This window comes from Chroicocephalus ridibundus, chromosome 1 (genome assembly GCF_963924245.1).
Source record: "Chroicocephalus ridibundus chromosome 1, bChrRid1.1, whole genome shotgun sequence".
Taxonomy (NCBI): domain Eukaryota; kingdom Metazoa; phylum Chordata; class Aves; order Charadriiformes; family Laridae; genus Chroicocephalus; species Chroicocephalus ridibundus.
In genome coordinates, this window is record NC_086284.1 from 100,180,523 (window position 1) to 100,197,582 (window position 17,060).

At 42.2% G+C, this 17,060-nt stretch overlaps 1 protein-coding gene across 1 annotated transcript; it reads left to right on the forward strand.

The window, feature by feature from the left end:
• Positions 1–4,750: 4,750 nt before the first annotated feature.
• On the forward strand, positions 4,751–16,377 carry LOC134517071 (microtubule cross-linking factor 3-like). The gene is made up of 3 exons (XM_063338605.1): positions 4,751–4,810; positions 7,871–8,273; positions 16,347–16,377. Exons 1-3 carry the CDS (start codon positions 4,751–4,753, stop codon positions 16,358–16,360), a joined length of 477 nt encoding a protein of 158 aa, XP_063194675.1. The 3' UTR covers positions 16,361–16,377.
• Positions 16,378–17,060: the final 683 nt, after the last annotated feature.

Below are 17,060 nucleotides of genomic sequence, written 5' to 3' on the forward strand. Positions count from 1 at the left end.
CATGGCCCTCTTGCAGCCAAGAAACTGCATCAGCTGAGATAACTAAACCCACTTCTTTTATGTAATTACTTAATAGCCATTTTTTGTGCATGTGTCACAGGCTAAAACTTCCAATTCTGTAGTTTATACCTGTGCTCCTGCACAACAGGAGACTCTGAGTCTCCATCCTTGTGGCCATGCCTGTTGTTGGAATCAGTGCTGTTTTGACATGACTAGTATCTGTTAAGTGCTGTTAATTCTTGTTGTATGTGTATTACAAGTTTGTGTCATGCATGTATCTGCTTGTTGCTTTGTTTTCACCTCAAGATTAGGTCGAGTCAAAGAAATTCACACAGTACTTAGAGGACAACATGGCAAAGTCTGCATTGATACTTCTTGAGGAGCAGCTCCCATGTTCTGGGGTGAACCTTCATGGAATTGCTGTATTTTGTGCTTTACGTTTTATGTTATTTTATAAAATTCCAGAGTTATTGATCAAAGCATTCATCTTCATTGCTTCTCAGAACTGAAGGATATAAATTACCCTGAGAAACCTTTTCTTGAGTTCATACAAAACTGAAAGACAAGCACATTCTCGGCACACTCATTAGCAATCCTTGCCTGCCTGAGCAACTACCTGATCTCAGCAGGCTTCCTTCCCTCATTCTTCTCTTCAGTGTGTGCCAGCCTGTGCCATGTCCCAGATCCCCATGGCCTTCTATCAGGAGAGCTCCACTGCTTTGCAAAGAATGAAACATTTTTCTCCTTCAGCTCTTCAAGTGGAGTCACTGAGGTAAAGAGACGTGAAAAGTGTGCCTGAGGGCTACTAGTTCCATCCTCTCCTAGGGGTTTGGTCCCATGCTACTCACTCCAGTGGTTTTATTTGGAAATTAGATCCCTTTCCCCTGTTAGTAAATGGCATTGTGATAGGCTTTAGGTGCTCAAACATTTCTCCATGGGATACACAGTGGCTGAAATTAAAGTATCAGTTACCCTACTGGAACCAAATAAGAGGCAAGGTCCCTCACATCCATCATGGGGTGACAGATGGTAAAGACATGCCAGCAGGTACTTTCCTGCCTGGGCATGTTCAGGCACAATAAAACATTATGAAGTGGTCAGGTAATAGCCATTATAAGCCAGCTATCGTTCCGACTGGCGTCCTGCCGGCAATATTTTGGCCAGTCAACTAAAAAGAGTATTCATCTGCTGTTGACCCATGGCATTGTATTCTTTCATGGTTTGTGTGTGTATATGTGTGCATTTCTGGTGTTGAACACTTTGGCTATTTGCTAATCAGTTTGAGGTGCCTGATTACTGAATAGTTGACTACTTCTGAAGCCACCTGACCAAGAGAAAGTGAGCTGGCCTGCTCACAGCCCTCTTAGCTATAAGGCACTACCAGGACAGCAAGGGCAGATGGAGCCAAAATAAAAACCCAAAAGCAATTTGTCCCTGGAGAAATGTATTCTCTTGACTAATCCAAAATCTTTTATATTCTCCTGAAAAACTTTGTACGCTAACAGCATCACTGTAGAAAGGTAAAGTTAATAAAAGTAGACCTCAGTCAAGAATCAGTCACTGATCCACCAACAATTTATTACTGAGCTGTTGTTCAGTTCACATGCTGATTTTTTCAAGATGAAACCAGAACATTAAAAACTGACCCCGATGAAGGGCTCCCCACGTGCAATACTGTCTTGAGCTTTACCTCTTTGAAGAGAAAGCAGATTTATTTGAGGTTATTGCCATGTCAAAGGAAATTAGAAGTTCAATCATGCTGTTTCCTTATCGGTACCACCTACTGTTTCTAGTTGCTGAGAATGTCTATAAAACGCTCTAGATCTGCTCTTAGTTTATACAGATAGTGTTTTATTTCAGGAGACTGAGGCCTGCCTTTTTTAGGAAACATTTATTTAAACATCTGCTCAAGAAGCTGTCTTCTGTCCAAAATGTCTCACTCTATTTTTGAGTCTTTCTTTCTCTTTTCCACAGATGTGCTGTGGTAAAACACAGCTCAAAAAACCTGAGGAGTTCTCTGAGATGATAAAGTGAAGTGGACCTGAGGCATTCTCAGAAAGTCAACTCTGCACTTTAATTTATAGCAGTAATGGCACCTCAGCAGCAGCTCCTTGTGACAAAACACCTAATGCTGCCTGGTATGAGATAGATAACCTTTCCACGTCAGTGATAGCACTATGAAGACACTGGTCATTCTGTTTCAGGCTTGGGTAAAGCCTGAAACCGAGCTTTATATATCAGCAGTGGTCAGGTAGAGATGAGAGTGGGGGATTTTTGTTTGGCTTTGGGGTTTTTTTAGACTTCTTGGCCCTGCTTGGTATAGCTGATACAGCCTTTTTTTTTAATATTATTATTTTTTTGAAAGTGGTAGCAAAGATCACATTACTGCTTCATGGCATCACAGGGAATGATACTATGCAGTTCCTCACCTGTCCTGAGGCTTTGCCCAATGAGAATTCACAGGTCTGAAGTGATGTCCCCACCCTGTATGTTTAATATGCAGCTACAGCAGCTGAGGTGGTGAGTTAAAAAAAAAAATAATCACGGGTTGTGCTACCATAAGCTTACTAACAACACCTAGCTTTGATGTTCTAATCCAACTCTGATACTTAGAATGTGCAATTTGGTTGGAGTCTAAGTGAGACTGGGGCTTGGATAAATGCCAGCTTGCTGATCCTCTGTCTGATGAAGACTGAGGAAAACAACTGGAAGGTTTGGCAGAAAATATATCAGCATCCCTGATTGAGAGTGTGCACCTGCCACTTGCTGTTCAGGTCTATAACTCAGGTCTTTCTAAAATTACACTTGCTCCTTCTGCATGTTTAGTTAGAAGCTGTTGACAAGACTGTTTTTATCATCTGTGCAATCATTTTCTTTCCCTAATGTGGGACGGTGGGCTCAACATGAGACTGTTTGGCGCTTCAGCTGGCCTGGATGTGAGGAGAGACCCTGGCATAACCTGTCACATGCTCAGGCACATTTAACCAGACCCAGATGCTCTAGGGAGAGGGGGAATGATGACAACCTTGAGCATGAGCATGGACATGGTCACTGAAAATATGCTCGTTTGGGGATGGGAAAAGGCCTTGTTCACTTACTGAATTAGCTTTTGTTCCAGCTGGCTACAGGCTTCAGGTGTTCCTGTCCCTCTGAGGAGGACTTTAATTTAGGGATTACGGCATAAATCTCTGTGGGAAAGGGTCCTGGGGAATAACTGTAAGTAGACAACTAAAACGTGTTGCAGTACATACAGATGCTAGGAGGAGTTAGCTGGGAATGGTCTATCTTTCCTTCTCTATGGTCTTCTTTCTTCCCCTCCTCCCTGCTCCTCACATTTAATTCTTTTAACATGTGTAGATTTAGAACCAAGAATACCTGAGAGAACAGCAGCGCATGTTCTTCATCCAGCCTGAAGAGAAGGTTGAGGTAATTTTAGGTAATTACAGAGGGCAAAACTGATCCCCAGTTACCTTTGGTACGGTATTAAAATAGCTTTCACATGAAGATAAGATCTTTCATAAGATCCTTCATAATGTTATCTCTTAGAACTATCTCCATAACAATATATATAGTATTAGAGAGATATATATAGTTGTACTTGCATTTGTAATGACTTGGATACTTTCAGAAAAAAAAGAAAGTGTTAGGCAGACGACAGAAGGACTTGAGAACAAGCTACGAGAAAGTTTTCATTAATTAGAAATTGAAAATTATGTTTAGAAAATCACAGGGAACAGAAAAGTCTATAAATTCTCAGGTTACTATATGTCTTGCTCTATGTTTTTGTGCAAAAAAAATTTCAGCAGCAGAGTATCACTGTAGGACTAGATATGCCTACAGTCACCTCCTTGCTTCTTTTTCCCCATAGCATCCATGAAGATGCCCATGTCTTGAGGGTGCTGGAGATATGGAAACCCTGACTTGCTCCCCAGCACATGCTAGCCTGTTGCACTTCTGCCAACAGAAGTATGGAAATGGAGTAGAGGAAGTGTCCTTTCTTTTGTCTCCATTTGTCACCCCATACTCAACTACTGAGAGCACTAGCTTTGAAAGTGTGAGAGCCATGTTCTAGTGCATCCCTGCTTGCTTTGGAGAAGGACTCCAACTCTTTTGCTTCAGAGAAGTGGAGGTTACTATGGCATTGTATGACATCTTTTTATGACTTGCTCTTGCTGTGTGAAGAAAGTATGGAAAAGTACTACTTTAGAAAAAAATAGGAGGATGGTGTAAGTCTCCAAGGCAAGTGAACCACCACAAAGAAGACAGGGTAACTAGGGTCAACCTTTTCTTTAGTATTTGTCAGAGAATAACTTGAAACCAGCTCGCTCTCTCTGTTGGGTAGACCAAGTGAAGAAGTCAATTGTCTCATTTTCTGCTTCTCCTTGAGAGAGGACTGATGTGGTGTCAGCACTCAACCACTAAGCACCTCTGAGCCACTGCACTGCCCAGTGAATGTTAGGGCACCTCTCTTTTAGGTGTTTCCCATCAGTTGATGTGCCTCTCCATCTGTTTTCCTTGAATCTCATTCTGCGTTACCTAATTCTTCTATATGAGGTACCAGGATACTGGGTTCTACACAAGGTTTTGAGTTCCAATACGTATGAGCCCACTTAAAATTGGGCTTTTGCAATACTGAGTATTTCAATGCCTGAATCCCTTAGTGGATTAGCCCTTGGCTTTCCTATGCTTCAGTTCTTTGATATAGGAACAACAACGCACTCCAAATTCACAGGGATGCTGTGGAAGATAAATGCACAAAAAGTTGTCAAGAGTTGAGAAAAGTTCTGAGAAGGCAATAGAAATAGCTAAGGTAAGTCATGAGGAAGAGTCTGGATCCCATTTCTTCATAACAGAGGTATGACTATTGTCTATCCACCCTGAGGAAGCCCAAAGCACTGCCTCTGCAACTGGATTCACATATTCAGATGTTACTCAATCAGCGTGAAGTTTTCAAGAATGCTTATTGCAGGGTCAGACTGTGCATCAGCAAGGTCCACTTCCAAGGGAAGTCTCTCCCAAGAAAAATGGCGGGCATGAAGGCAGTGAGAACTTAGAAGGATCCTCTCCTCATTAAAAAAAAAGCCCAAAACCTGTGCAGAATCATCATGCTTTAGCATTCAGCTACATTCCTAGGCATTCACTACTTGTCTGCATGAAAGCATTTGCAGAAGAACTTTCAAGTTATACAGTAAGGAAATCAACATCAAAATTATTTAATATAAGAACCAACAATGAAACCATCTGAGAATTTTTTTTCCCTTTACTGGTTTAACAAGGGATTTTGATCATTTCAAATCAACAGCAGAATATTTGTCTCACAATGATCATTATGTCTTTTTGAGGAAAATATGTGTAAACTATCAAAGAAAATGTTTCTGAATACAAGATTCCCGCAGTCCATCCTATAATAAAGAAAACAGTATTGTTCTACAGAAGGCTTGCTGACATTTTTCTGTATTTATTTTATGTAAGGAGCAAGAGAAAGCGAAGTCCATGTTTAGAAACTTACGAATAATTAATTCAGTGTTTTTGCAGTCTGCCTTAATTTGAAAATTGATTATTTTTTCTTTTCCTTTTCTTCTTTTCCCAACAGTTCTTTAGCAGGTATTATGAGGCTTTACATTTGCTTGCAGGGCTACCAATATATTGTCAGAGGAAGACTTGACTCAAGGAATTCCACCTAATTTAATTTATCGCCAATGAAAATAAACTTTTAATAACTAATTTGGGTATTGAGGAACAAAGAAGACAATTAATTAAACAAACACTATGGGAAACACCTTTCCTCCTCTTCCCAAGGCTCAAGTTCAGTCCAGACACCTCTCCTCCCTCCTTCCTAGTCTCCCCTCCCCTTGCGTTGTGGCGGGTTACACTCAGTCCCTTTAGCGATGCAATGAGCAGCGCAGGATGCTGGGGTTAGTCTGTAGGAGGGTTTTTTGACACCCCTTGTTTCTTACTCTTTTCTTTCATGGCTCCTTCCTTCTTACTCATTTCCTTTGCTCTGGCATGAAATCCTCCATGGGCTGCAGTCCCCTTGGGGGTGTCCCCTGCCTTGGTGTGAGTTATCCACTGGCCACAGCCTCCTCAGAGGCATACCTCCTCTGGTGTCTCCTTTTGTGCATCCTGTATCTCCTTTTCTTTGTGTGTCCTGCCGCAGCTGTTGTCACCCTTTCTTAAACCTGCCTGAAGAGAGGGGACTGTAAGCTGCTCTGTCTGGCTGCAGTACTGGTGCATCACGGGTCAGTGCTGCCCATTTCTGAGCTGGCTGGACCCCGCTGCCATCAGCACGGGGCATTCCCTGGCCTCCTCCCACACAGGGCACCCTGCAGCTCCCTGCTACCCAAATTCTGCCAGATATGCCCATGATATGTATTGAGACTATATATATAAATCATTTACCTATGTCTTTAAGTATCTTTTGAGAAGCTAATCATATTGACACCAAGACCCTACCCATCTTTTCAGTTGTCTCTAATTTCCCTGCCCTTTCACTGTCACTGCCAGTAACATTTCCATCCTTACAGCTACTCCAAGCCACACTTTGGAGTTTGCTTTTGACAAGTCTCTCTTTTGCACCTTATATATCCGGAAATTGCTGCTTTTTGCTCAGCATAAGCATGATCTGCCATTCTTTTCCCCATAACCACATCATGTGTCCTGTTCTCCACTGCAGATATTTCTACCACTGCAAGACCTTACTCTCTGGCCATCCAAGTATACATGTAGTGATGCATTTTCTTGCAAAATATATCCCAGAAGATAATTTTCCTTGCCTGTCTAAAAGTTAAAACAATAACTAATTCCATATTTTAAAAGCTTCAGGAACTTTGCATCTACTGTGTTATCTTATTCATTGTTTCAAGTGCTGCATCATCCACCTCTATTGTTGCTGTTGCTTTATTGATGAGTTCTATGCTTTTATCACAGTCCCTTGTTCAGATATATATATATATATATATATATATAACTGCTTCAGGTATTCTTTCATACAGCCTCTTCTGCGTACCATGATGTTCCCAAGACCTATCCATATTTTACCTTTGAGTCCACCTTAAAGGCCTGTTTCTGCTTTGCTGCTGTGTGACTACAGTTCCCTTTGAGGGAAAATCACCTTTAAAATCCCTTTACCTTGACCTGCCTCTCAGCTGTGTGAGCACCTAAAGAGAAGATGTTTCACTTTTCCCATGCAGACAATGAGCTAAATATCTGTAGGATCTGGGTCTGGGATCTGGGGTCTAGATCTCAAGCCAAAGCGCTGTCATGGGTCACGAGAAAATCTTACATTCTGTAGAGCTCTAACACACCCTGTCATTGACTCACGTGTAAGTTGGAAATCAAGGTACTCCATTCACCGAAAGATTTACAACTCAGCAAGAACATTGCAAGTAAGAAAGGTCAATAGTCAGGATGCTTCTTTCAAAAATACGATTTTGCATGACGGATCAAACATCCTTAAAAACAAGCAAACACTGTCCGACATATAATCCAATCTAATACATTGTCCCGCGGGTCCCTCCAGAGTGCCATCTAGAATGCGCTGATCGCTCTCTGTGCACACACAGTTACATATTACCCTAAACCAGGTTGCAATTATTTTTTTTTTTTCTTTCGCTCTCGCTTCCTCTCCCACCGCGGAGACTCGGCGGTGCTCCGGGGCTGCGGAGGGCTGGGGTCGAGGCTGCCTTCCGCCGCGCCGGGAGGCAGGGGAGGTGGGCAGCGGGATCGCTGCCATCCGAGCGGCAGGAGAGGGAAGATGTGCCCGCCCGCCCTCCCGCCCGCCGCCGGGCCGCAGGGAGGTGTGTGAGGAGCCGCGGCTGGCGGCGGCTCGGGGCTGGCCGCCGGGGGGGATGCTCCTGTGCTTGCGCCGGAGGATTTTGTCACCTGTGGCCCTGCCCCCGCCGACCTGCGGGCGCCTCCCCGAGCCGAGGACGCACCTGGGCGCCGCCGCCGCGCACCCGCCTCCCGCCCCCGCCGCCGGCTGCCTCTTCCCCCGCCCGAGAGCCGGGCGGCGAGTGTCGGCGGAGCCGCGGGGCTGCAGGCGGGGCTGAGCGCTCGCTGGGCGGACGAGCGGCCCCGCAGGCTCCCACCGAGCGGCCACCGCCGGCAGCCGAGGGAGGGCGGGAGGCGGCGGCGGCCGGACCCGCTGCGCGCTGCCTGGCAGCTCCGGCCCGGCCGTGGGCGCGGCGGGCGAGGGCGAGCCCGGAGCGGCGAGCGGGGGAGCGGCGGGGGCATGTGGATGTTGGCCGTCGCCTTGCTCCACAGCATCTCCCATGGTGAGCGCCCGGGGGCTCCGTCCCCTTTCCCCTCCTTGGGAAGGGGAGCGGGGTCGCGGTTGCGCCTGTCGGGTTGGACGCGTCGCGCCGGCGGTCGGCAGCCGTGAGGAGGAGGAGGAGGAGAAGGGCGAAATTGCTCTGTAATCATTTAAACTAGCTTACCTAGCAAAGTGACAGCCCGTAACTTACCGATATTTCTACAAACATCAGAATAACCTTCGCGGGGGGTTGGCACTAAGGACGCTTCCTTGCCTTGCTTCCCTCTCCCCCCCCTTCCCCCCCCCGATTTGGCAAAAGAACGTGTTCTTCTTGATGAAACAGAAGAAATAGCTAACTCTGTGTCATTTATCACCCTGCATAGCAAAGAAAACTAATATATTTGGTATTTGGAAGGTCTTATGTTGTGCTCTCCTATGTGTTTAAAAGGTTATATGTGGTAGCTGTATGTATTAGTTCTGGTGTGTTCTATCTAATGCTTTCCTATTAATCCTTATACAAATATATCTTCCAGGAAACTGAATTTAGAAAAAGGTTTAAAAAATATTTATAGCACTCGTAGAAGTATATTGGGTACAAAGAAATTATTGGGGCAGACTTCCAAAGCATGGAGGAAAACTCTGTTGCATGATTAAGAAATATTGACTTCTTGAGAATTCATCTTTTAATATTAACTATTGAAGACAAATGAGATATCCCTTACCCTCCCTCCCTGTCTTGTAAAGCTTGTTTGTGGGAATCTGATTATTATTTATGTGAAAAGTCTATAACACTTCAGCTGGACGTATACATGTAGGCATTTTGCCATTTTCCCACAAAGCTTTGCCAACTCCCATCAGTCATGACCTGAAACAGCTGCTGATCACTTTTGAAAACTCTGAGTGCAGAGATTTCTGTGCGCCGTGGTCTACAGTAATTGTCTGTTAGGGTTTAAAGTGAGATCACCAGGCTCCTTTTTGTCTTAGAAAAACTAAATGAAAACTTAGGAAACCTGTCCTTACAGCACAAGGTGAAGGGCTTGGCATGTGAAATAAAACTGTTTGAAAAACAGAATTTGAATTAAATGACAAATGCTAACATGCTATAACATGCTATAATTTTGTTCGATTCTAAACTGACAGTAAACCCAAACTTCATATGGGGAAAAAAAATTCAGATTGTTATGATCGTCTTATTCTCAAACAATTTTTTGGTTAATGTAATTTGAATATGCTAGTGAAGAAACTGTATTGAAATTTTAAAATGATACAGCAGAATACTTCAAATATACTGAATTCAACTTTTTCCAAAAAGGAGATATTTTGTGAATTAACTTTTTGATCAGCCATAAACTTATAAATAAATATGAAAGTTAGTGAAATTCAGTGAATCAGCTTTGAAATACCTTTGCAACAGTAACTGAAATGAGGACTAGCAGATCAGGAAAACAATATACTATCCAGTCAAGTGAAATCAAGTACTTGTTTTCTATCTTATCATATGGAGTATTGATGCATACCTTGCCCCTGAGGAATATTTTTTTGCCTCAGCATCTAGCATTTTCTTTGAGTAGTTTTTTAAAATAAGCTTTTTTTTGGTAGAAAATCTTCTCGATCCATTTATTGACTTGTAGCCAATTAAGCATATCTTTTTTATATCCATATCTTGGGTAAAAGGAAGGGGGACCAAAATAGTAAGAAGTTATTCTCTCCGCATTACTGTGTAAGAAAGGCAGGAGATGGTTTGCGAGACAGGTGTAACTTTTTTAAGACTTCTAGCTTAACGTTCAGCTAAAAATGTTTAAAGCCCATTGTGTTCTGTTCATATCATTTCAAAGAAAGAGATAGCAGAAACAGACAGGATCCAGATATGTATGACCAAAGTGACAGAAGCAGGAAGGAATTCTGTGTGAGAGGAATATAAGGTGGGGAGATGGGAAATAGTGTACTTAAGGAAGAGGTGAATCAGCAAGGATATGGTAACAGTGTATAAAACAGGATATATAAAATGGGCATCCCTATTTGCTCTGGAGACAAACATTGGCATTCTGTGCCTTGTGTCAAACGCCAAAGTCCTCTCTGCCGTATGACCATGGCCTGCATGCCACATCTGTATCTTGAGGTGTGGGGTGGCATATGGGGATTTTTTTGTCTATAGTTTTGGAAGAGCTATTCCAGAGTAGTGGAGAAAATGTATTTTCAGTGTACTTCCCGCTGCACTGAGCTGGAGCCTTTTCCAGGTAAGGCAGGCAAAGTCTTTTTACTTGCCCGTTTCGTCTCTTGCAAAGATGATATTTTTGCTGTTTACTTAGTAGCAGTCACTTTATAAGCACCTAAACTCAAAGAAAACCCAACTGTGGTAACTGTCAGTAAATGTAGGCTTTTTAAATGAGCGACCAGTATCTAAAAATAAGTGGTGGTGGTGAAGAGACCACTTTTGACAGGTGGCTGTACTTAAAAAATAATATCAAAAACCAAACAAACCACAAAACAACCCCCAAGGAAAATGAACAAGAAGTACTACAGCACCAGTCTGCATTGGACCCAGGTCAGCTTCTACGTGAAGAATGAAGTTGGTGATTTTACCACAAAATTCATGGGGTTGACCTTGGGACATCTAGACCAACCCCGCTGCCCAAAACAGAGTTAATTACTACAGTGGGTTGCTCAGAACTGTGTCCTGTCAGGTTTCGAATACTTCCAAGGGTGGAGACCCCCACAAACTCTGTGGGAAACCTGTGCCAGTGTTAGACCACAGGTTTCCCACAGTTTGTGGAGTCTCCATCTTATGTTTAAATTGAGCTTTCTTCTATTGCCTTTTGTCTCTTCACTGGATACCACTAAGAAGAGTCAGGCTACATCTTCTTTACACCATCCCATATTTTAAAGCATTGTTAAGATCCCCCCAAGCCTTCTCTTCTCCAATCTAAATAGTCCCAGCTCTCCCAGCCTTTCCTCATGCATCAGATTCTCCACTCCCTTAACCATCTTTGTGGTCCTTCACTAGACTCACTCCAGTATGTCAGTGTCTTTTTCGGACTGAGGAGCCCAGAACTGGTACACAGTACTCCAGATGTGTTGTCACCAGTGATGACATGACAATTGTGATTTTTGTCCTTTGATACCAGTCCAACGTACTACTATCACTCATATTTACCCAGCCTTTCATTTTACTGTGAAATCCTTTACTGGACAGGATATTTCATTGCTTCTCTGTCCCATGTTACTCTCCTCTATTGCTGAAGTTCTTCATAGCACTGCGCTACCAAACTTCTCCCATGAAGTGCCTGGAGTCATTTTCCATCTCTAACCAGTATATCAATTTCCACTTGTTTTCCAGACTTACAGTCAAGTACTCTTCTGCTCTTGTATAAGAATTTACTCCCCAAAAGACAAGATCTCCATTAGCTGCTTTCAAATCCTGCCCGTGGGCTTGCTGCTATTTAAAAACTCAGCAACAGTTGGCTGCTACGGACATTGCTCATCTCGCTTAATTTAAAGTGTTTATGGTGCGAGTCACTGTAGCTTCTCCACATAATAAATGGAGAGAGAGGAACAGGGACTTCCAGGGTGCAATTTCTTTTCTACTTTGGACAACCACTTTAAGATGGGAGAAATCATCTCTTAAATGTGCTTACTGCTCTGTTTTGACTATTAAAGGGGACCTAGATACCTGGCTGAGAGAGAGAGGTGTCTGCTTTATAACCTTTTGTGTTTCTCTGGATGACTTCATGACTTGAAAGGCATGAAGAATGTCTTATCTGTGAACAAATTACGTTAGTAAAATTTATATTCTGTACTCAAAAGTAAATGCAAATGCAGCTTCCTTCATAGTTTTCTGTTTCCTTTGTCTGTAAACGTGAACAATGATAGGTTACAGAAAATGCATTATGACGTCAAAATTATATGTATAGTGGTGTGTAAGCACACGGTTCCTTGGTGATCTGTGATAATGTGTATAAAGTGTGGACAGGCAAGAAAGGATTTGCAGAAGAGGAGGATCACAAATAATTTTGTGACTATACCTGAAAACATCCAGTTGCACAAGGGAAGAGGTAGAGCACTGCAAGGCTTTGCATCTGGAACCAGTTGACAGATTTGGTAAGAGCTGTAGCGTTGTGCGTGGCCATGAGGAGCTGGCCTAGTGGTAGATTGTCCTTGCAGAGAGGGGCTTGGGATCCCCAAGTTTAGCCTCCATTAAAGTTTTTTCAGTATGTGTGGTTCGGCCCCATGAGCTGTCAGGAGTTTTTATTTTTGTATATTCTGTCCTCTCTCGTAATTGGTCTCTCTTCACCAGAAGACCTCTTGCCTAAAGCTTTTGTGAAGGTCTCCTCCTCTGATGCCATCCCAAGCCATCAAATGTTTATGGCCTCACAGAATAGAAGCAGGACCGTCATATGGAAATAATACAAAGGCTCCACTTGTCACATAGTAAGTCTATATGGTATGAAGTAAAAAGTCTCCTGTACATTGTGCTTGTTTCTCACTAAGGCAAACGATGTGTACCAGAAGGAACATCACTGATGCAGATGTGTGAATAAGGAAGGTCTGGTTTTACTTTTTATTTCTGAGTCTTGGGGCATGCTGTCTGGGGAACCTACGACAGCCTGATGCTGTTCTTGCTGTATTATCCATGACAACAAGTTGGCAAAGAAAGTATTCCTTACGGTTGCAACCTCCTTGAGGAGCTGACTGGAGCTCATGACGCAAGAAACGCTTGTGGCCAAATCTTCTCACAAAATCCACAGCCGTAACTCAATGGAAGCAGGAAGAAAAGCAGATGGATGGGCTACCATTGCCCCACATGAGCAAATGCAATTTATATCTGTTTCCTTTCCCCGTTTTAACACCCTCCCCCCCCCAACGGTAGGCTGTTGCTTGGCAACCCTGCCTCCTTGCTCCACCGCTGCTCTGCAGTTCTGCTGCTACCCCTGGGCCCCCTCCTTTGCACCAGGGTTGGGAAGAGCCATGTTCACATGTGCTTCTAGCAGTCTTCAAGAAGAGATAGTGCCTCTTGCTTGGAAGCAGGTGGGAGCCACATGCGGAAGACGAGAACACAGAGGACGTTGTGCATTGTCTGAGGCATGGCAAGCTCTGCTCTTCCTGGTGCCTTCTGCGTATTGACTCTTGTCGGCGGGTATTGGCTCCCGATAGTTCAATTCTTCTTTTGTTTATGTGGTTGCTATTCTGTGTAAGCCACTGGCATCCTGGGCAGGTAATAGAGAACAAAATTTGGCTCAGGACCAGGGATAACCTTCTTCCCACATAATTACAGTACTTAATGGATTGCACTGTAACAATTATTAAAGAGAGGTCTGCAGAGCTTTGAAACCATCATTCATTTTTCACAAAAAGCCTTCTTGAAGCTGCAACGTTCCTTCAAATTTCCTTTTTTCCCCACCACTTCTTTTTAATAAGCAGCAGCTATGTGTATATATACATGTCTGTATCCAAACCCAGAGCAGTCCTAGATCTCTTGTTAAAGGGCTCTGACTCCTAATCCAAATAATGGAAAATTAGATTGAGAAATGAAATAGTACTCTTGACTCAGCCTTTTCATGCTACAACATTATGATATGTACTGTGTGGCATAGCTATGCCTATGATTTCAATACATGTAATTCATTCAATCATATCTTGGCATTAAAATCATTTAATGCTGTGGTCTTTAATGTCTTGTCTTTATACATACATCAGACACACAAAGGGGTTTAGTTCGTCTGTATTTTGGAGACTTTTAAATGGATATCTTCAGTACCATAATGCTTGTAATGTCATGTTGTGCCACTTTCTCTTATGAGAACCAATTAGCACCAAGAGAAGCCTTTCTGCCCTTCTGCGAGCTCAGATTTTCACCCAAGACAGCTGTCTGATATGTTGTGTGCTGTTCCTAGCCTTCATCTGTATCTATTTTACATGCTCCCCCCAATCTTTTCTATGGTAGGAACAAACTAGTCTGTATGAAGATGTGAAAATTAAAAAAAATATTTCTCCTGGCTTCTCTCCTCCGAAAGTGAATATTTTTCCTTTAGTTGACTGTCAGTTCTCTAAAGAGCCAAGAATATTACCTTTTCTGCTTGTTTGCAAGGTGCAATGCAAAAAGAAGTCTACAGCACTGAAAAAAAAAAGAAGAAAATATCACTGCCCTATGTTTTGATGATGTTGTTTAAAATAGAAAAATCTGGTATTCTCTCAAGAAAACATGAATCATACACAGGGTTTTCAAATCCTTCCCACAGACTGGATTTTTCCATGCCTTACTCTAGCATGGTTTTCTAAGAAATGTCAGATTCTCTCCTCCTTCTCTCTAATAACTTTTGAACCTAATGGCCAGTTTCAATCAATTTGTTAGGTGGGTGTAAGTAGAATATAGTTAAGTCATTGTGTTTACGTGTGTAAAGTGTATAAACATTCACTTGGGCAGAGCAGAGAGAGACTAACCCCATTCCAAGTTCTCGAAGGCATTGGAAAAAGTAATAGACAGCTGAGAATCCCCTTAGGTCTTCAGTCTTCTGACCAAATATCCAGAGGAAATTATTTTCTCTACTTGTTCTGTGCTCACAGAACGACTTGATGGGGTAAGCTTGCTCATTCATGTCATACAGGTATTACTGAAACCCCAGAAACAAGCCGCAGAAGAAAAAAGTAACTTCAGGCAGGGGGAGGCAAAAAACAAAGCAAAAAACTCCATTTCGTGCTTTCAAGCTTGGTGTGTATTAAGCCATCTACACTGTTTTGAAAGCCACTGCTTTAATTCATGAGCATATCAAGACTGAATGGTTAATTGTGTGTACACTGTAAGGACAGGTCATGCGAGAGAGCACGTTTTTTGCCAGATAACAATATTCTTGCACGTTATCAGCTTAGAGCAGTGAATGGCTTCGGATGAAGTATAGGAAGCAAATTGTACTTATTCCCTTGTATTTTAGGGGTGGACTGGATAGGTGTCAGTAGTATAGGTGTTTTTACAAGTAATTGCATGCAGATATTTACGTTTTCTTTGTCCATCTTGAGTATTCCCAGCTTCATAGTAATAAACAGAGCATTTCAACTCATATCTTCATAATGGTACTTACAGAACTAGAAATTGCTTTTAAATTCTTATGTGTCTCATGGAAAATATTTAATTTTTGCAGCTTGTTCTGCTAAAAATGGCTGACTGTGAGCTTATAGATATAAGCATTAAGCTTGGTAGCCAGTGAATATCAGAAGGTTTAGCGATTGGTTTTGACAAGCATTCAACATTTATCTGAATCTTTCCAGTATCAAATCGGGCATGAAGTCTTGTGAGGAAAACCTGTTCTCACAAGGCTTTTGATCCTCCTGTTTCCAGACTGATGGGAACTCCTGAAAAGCTTTCCCGCTTCTGCTCCTCTTCCCTTCTTAACCCCTGGTCCCTTTATCACTCTGAGTTGATCTTCCTTCATTATGAGTACCATGACAAAGATTTAGTTTACGTGACAATTTGAGGAAGAGTTGTTCAAACTTGTCATCTTCAGCTTTAAAATAGATTTGAATCAGAAAGAAGACTAAAAATATTTGATTCAGAAGATTGAGAACTGAATGCTTTAGACTGGTATTTATTTCAACCAAATATTCACAGGTCCTTTGCACGACGCCTCTTTGCCCGTTTTCATTAAAAGGGGGGAAAGAATAATTCCTTTCTGAAACGTTTCAGGTTTTATTTCTTTACTGTTATTATCTCAGGGTGGTATGCCTCTGCTTTAGTTTTGTTTTTAAGCTAACTGGGACTACAACTCCTTTCTCAGAAGAACTGAAAACATTGTTAAATCTTATTAAAATGAAAATCATAACTAAATTCACAACTGAAGTTAGTTTACTTAGTTGATAGCCCCTAGCAGTTATCTTTACCTAGTCTACAAACTAATAACCAATATTTTTCTTTCAAATAACTATGCTGAAAGAACATAGTCAAGAAGACTAGTCAGGGAAAGAGGTCAATAATGAGGAGACAGAGAGTGATTTAGAAATTGGGGGATGACTGCGCCGAGGTATCATCTCTTCCAGAAACTGGGCTGATCAGTCATTTAGATTCTGCTTTCATGCATGTTCATTTTTTTATTATTTTTCTCCCCAGGTCTTCTGACTTGAGAACTTCCTCTCTCACCATGCTTTCTCTTCACTTCCTCTCTGCTTCCCTCCCATTCTTTCTTCCCTCAGGTACTTTTAAAACCATTTTCAAAGCTGAAATTGCAAATGAGATTTTTGCATCCTGAATAACAATGAAGGGCTCTGTTTGAATAGTTGAATGCTTCAATGGCAGATATTTGACTGAGTTCCCTAAAGCCCAAAGCCTATGAAACCATCCATGATCTGAATGGAACCAATTACTGCTGCTGCTCCCAGCCCAGTCTCTCCTTGGAAGGTTCCTTTGTTTTTTAAAGCCCAAATCAATGCAGACTTATTGTAGACAGGCCATTTTATCTTTTTCTTTGTAAAAAGAATTTTCCTGCAAGACCGGTTACAGAAGTTATAGACCAGATACATCATCTTCCAATACGGAAATGTGAAATATTCAGCCAGTTGAATCGCTGCAACCTACTTAATTTTCACAAAGGCACTTTGCATCCATCTTTTATTGGATGTATTGGTCTGCTGTGGTAATTTCTTGTGTGCCTGCTCACTTAGTATGAAAATATGATGTGTACAAATTGCAAAATTGGTTTGCAGACCTTGCCATTTAACCCTTTCCATGAGAGCCAATAGCTTTTAGTTGAGCACACATGGAAATGTTTGGATTGTTGTCATGGATTGTTGTCTGACTGATCATGCTAGTGGTATTTCTGTACAT

Coding starts and splice junctions, on each gene's coding strand:
- LOC134517071 (XM_063338605.1), top strand. CDS start 4,751: ATGCACAAAAAGTTGTCAAGAGTTGAGAAAAGTTCTGAGAAGGCAATA. Junction 4,811..7,870: donor AGGCAATAGAAATAGCTAAG/GTAAGTCATGAG, acceptor CTTGCGCCGGAG/GATTTTGTCACCTGTGGCCC.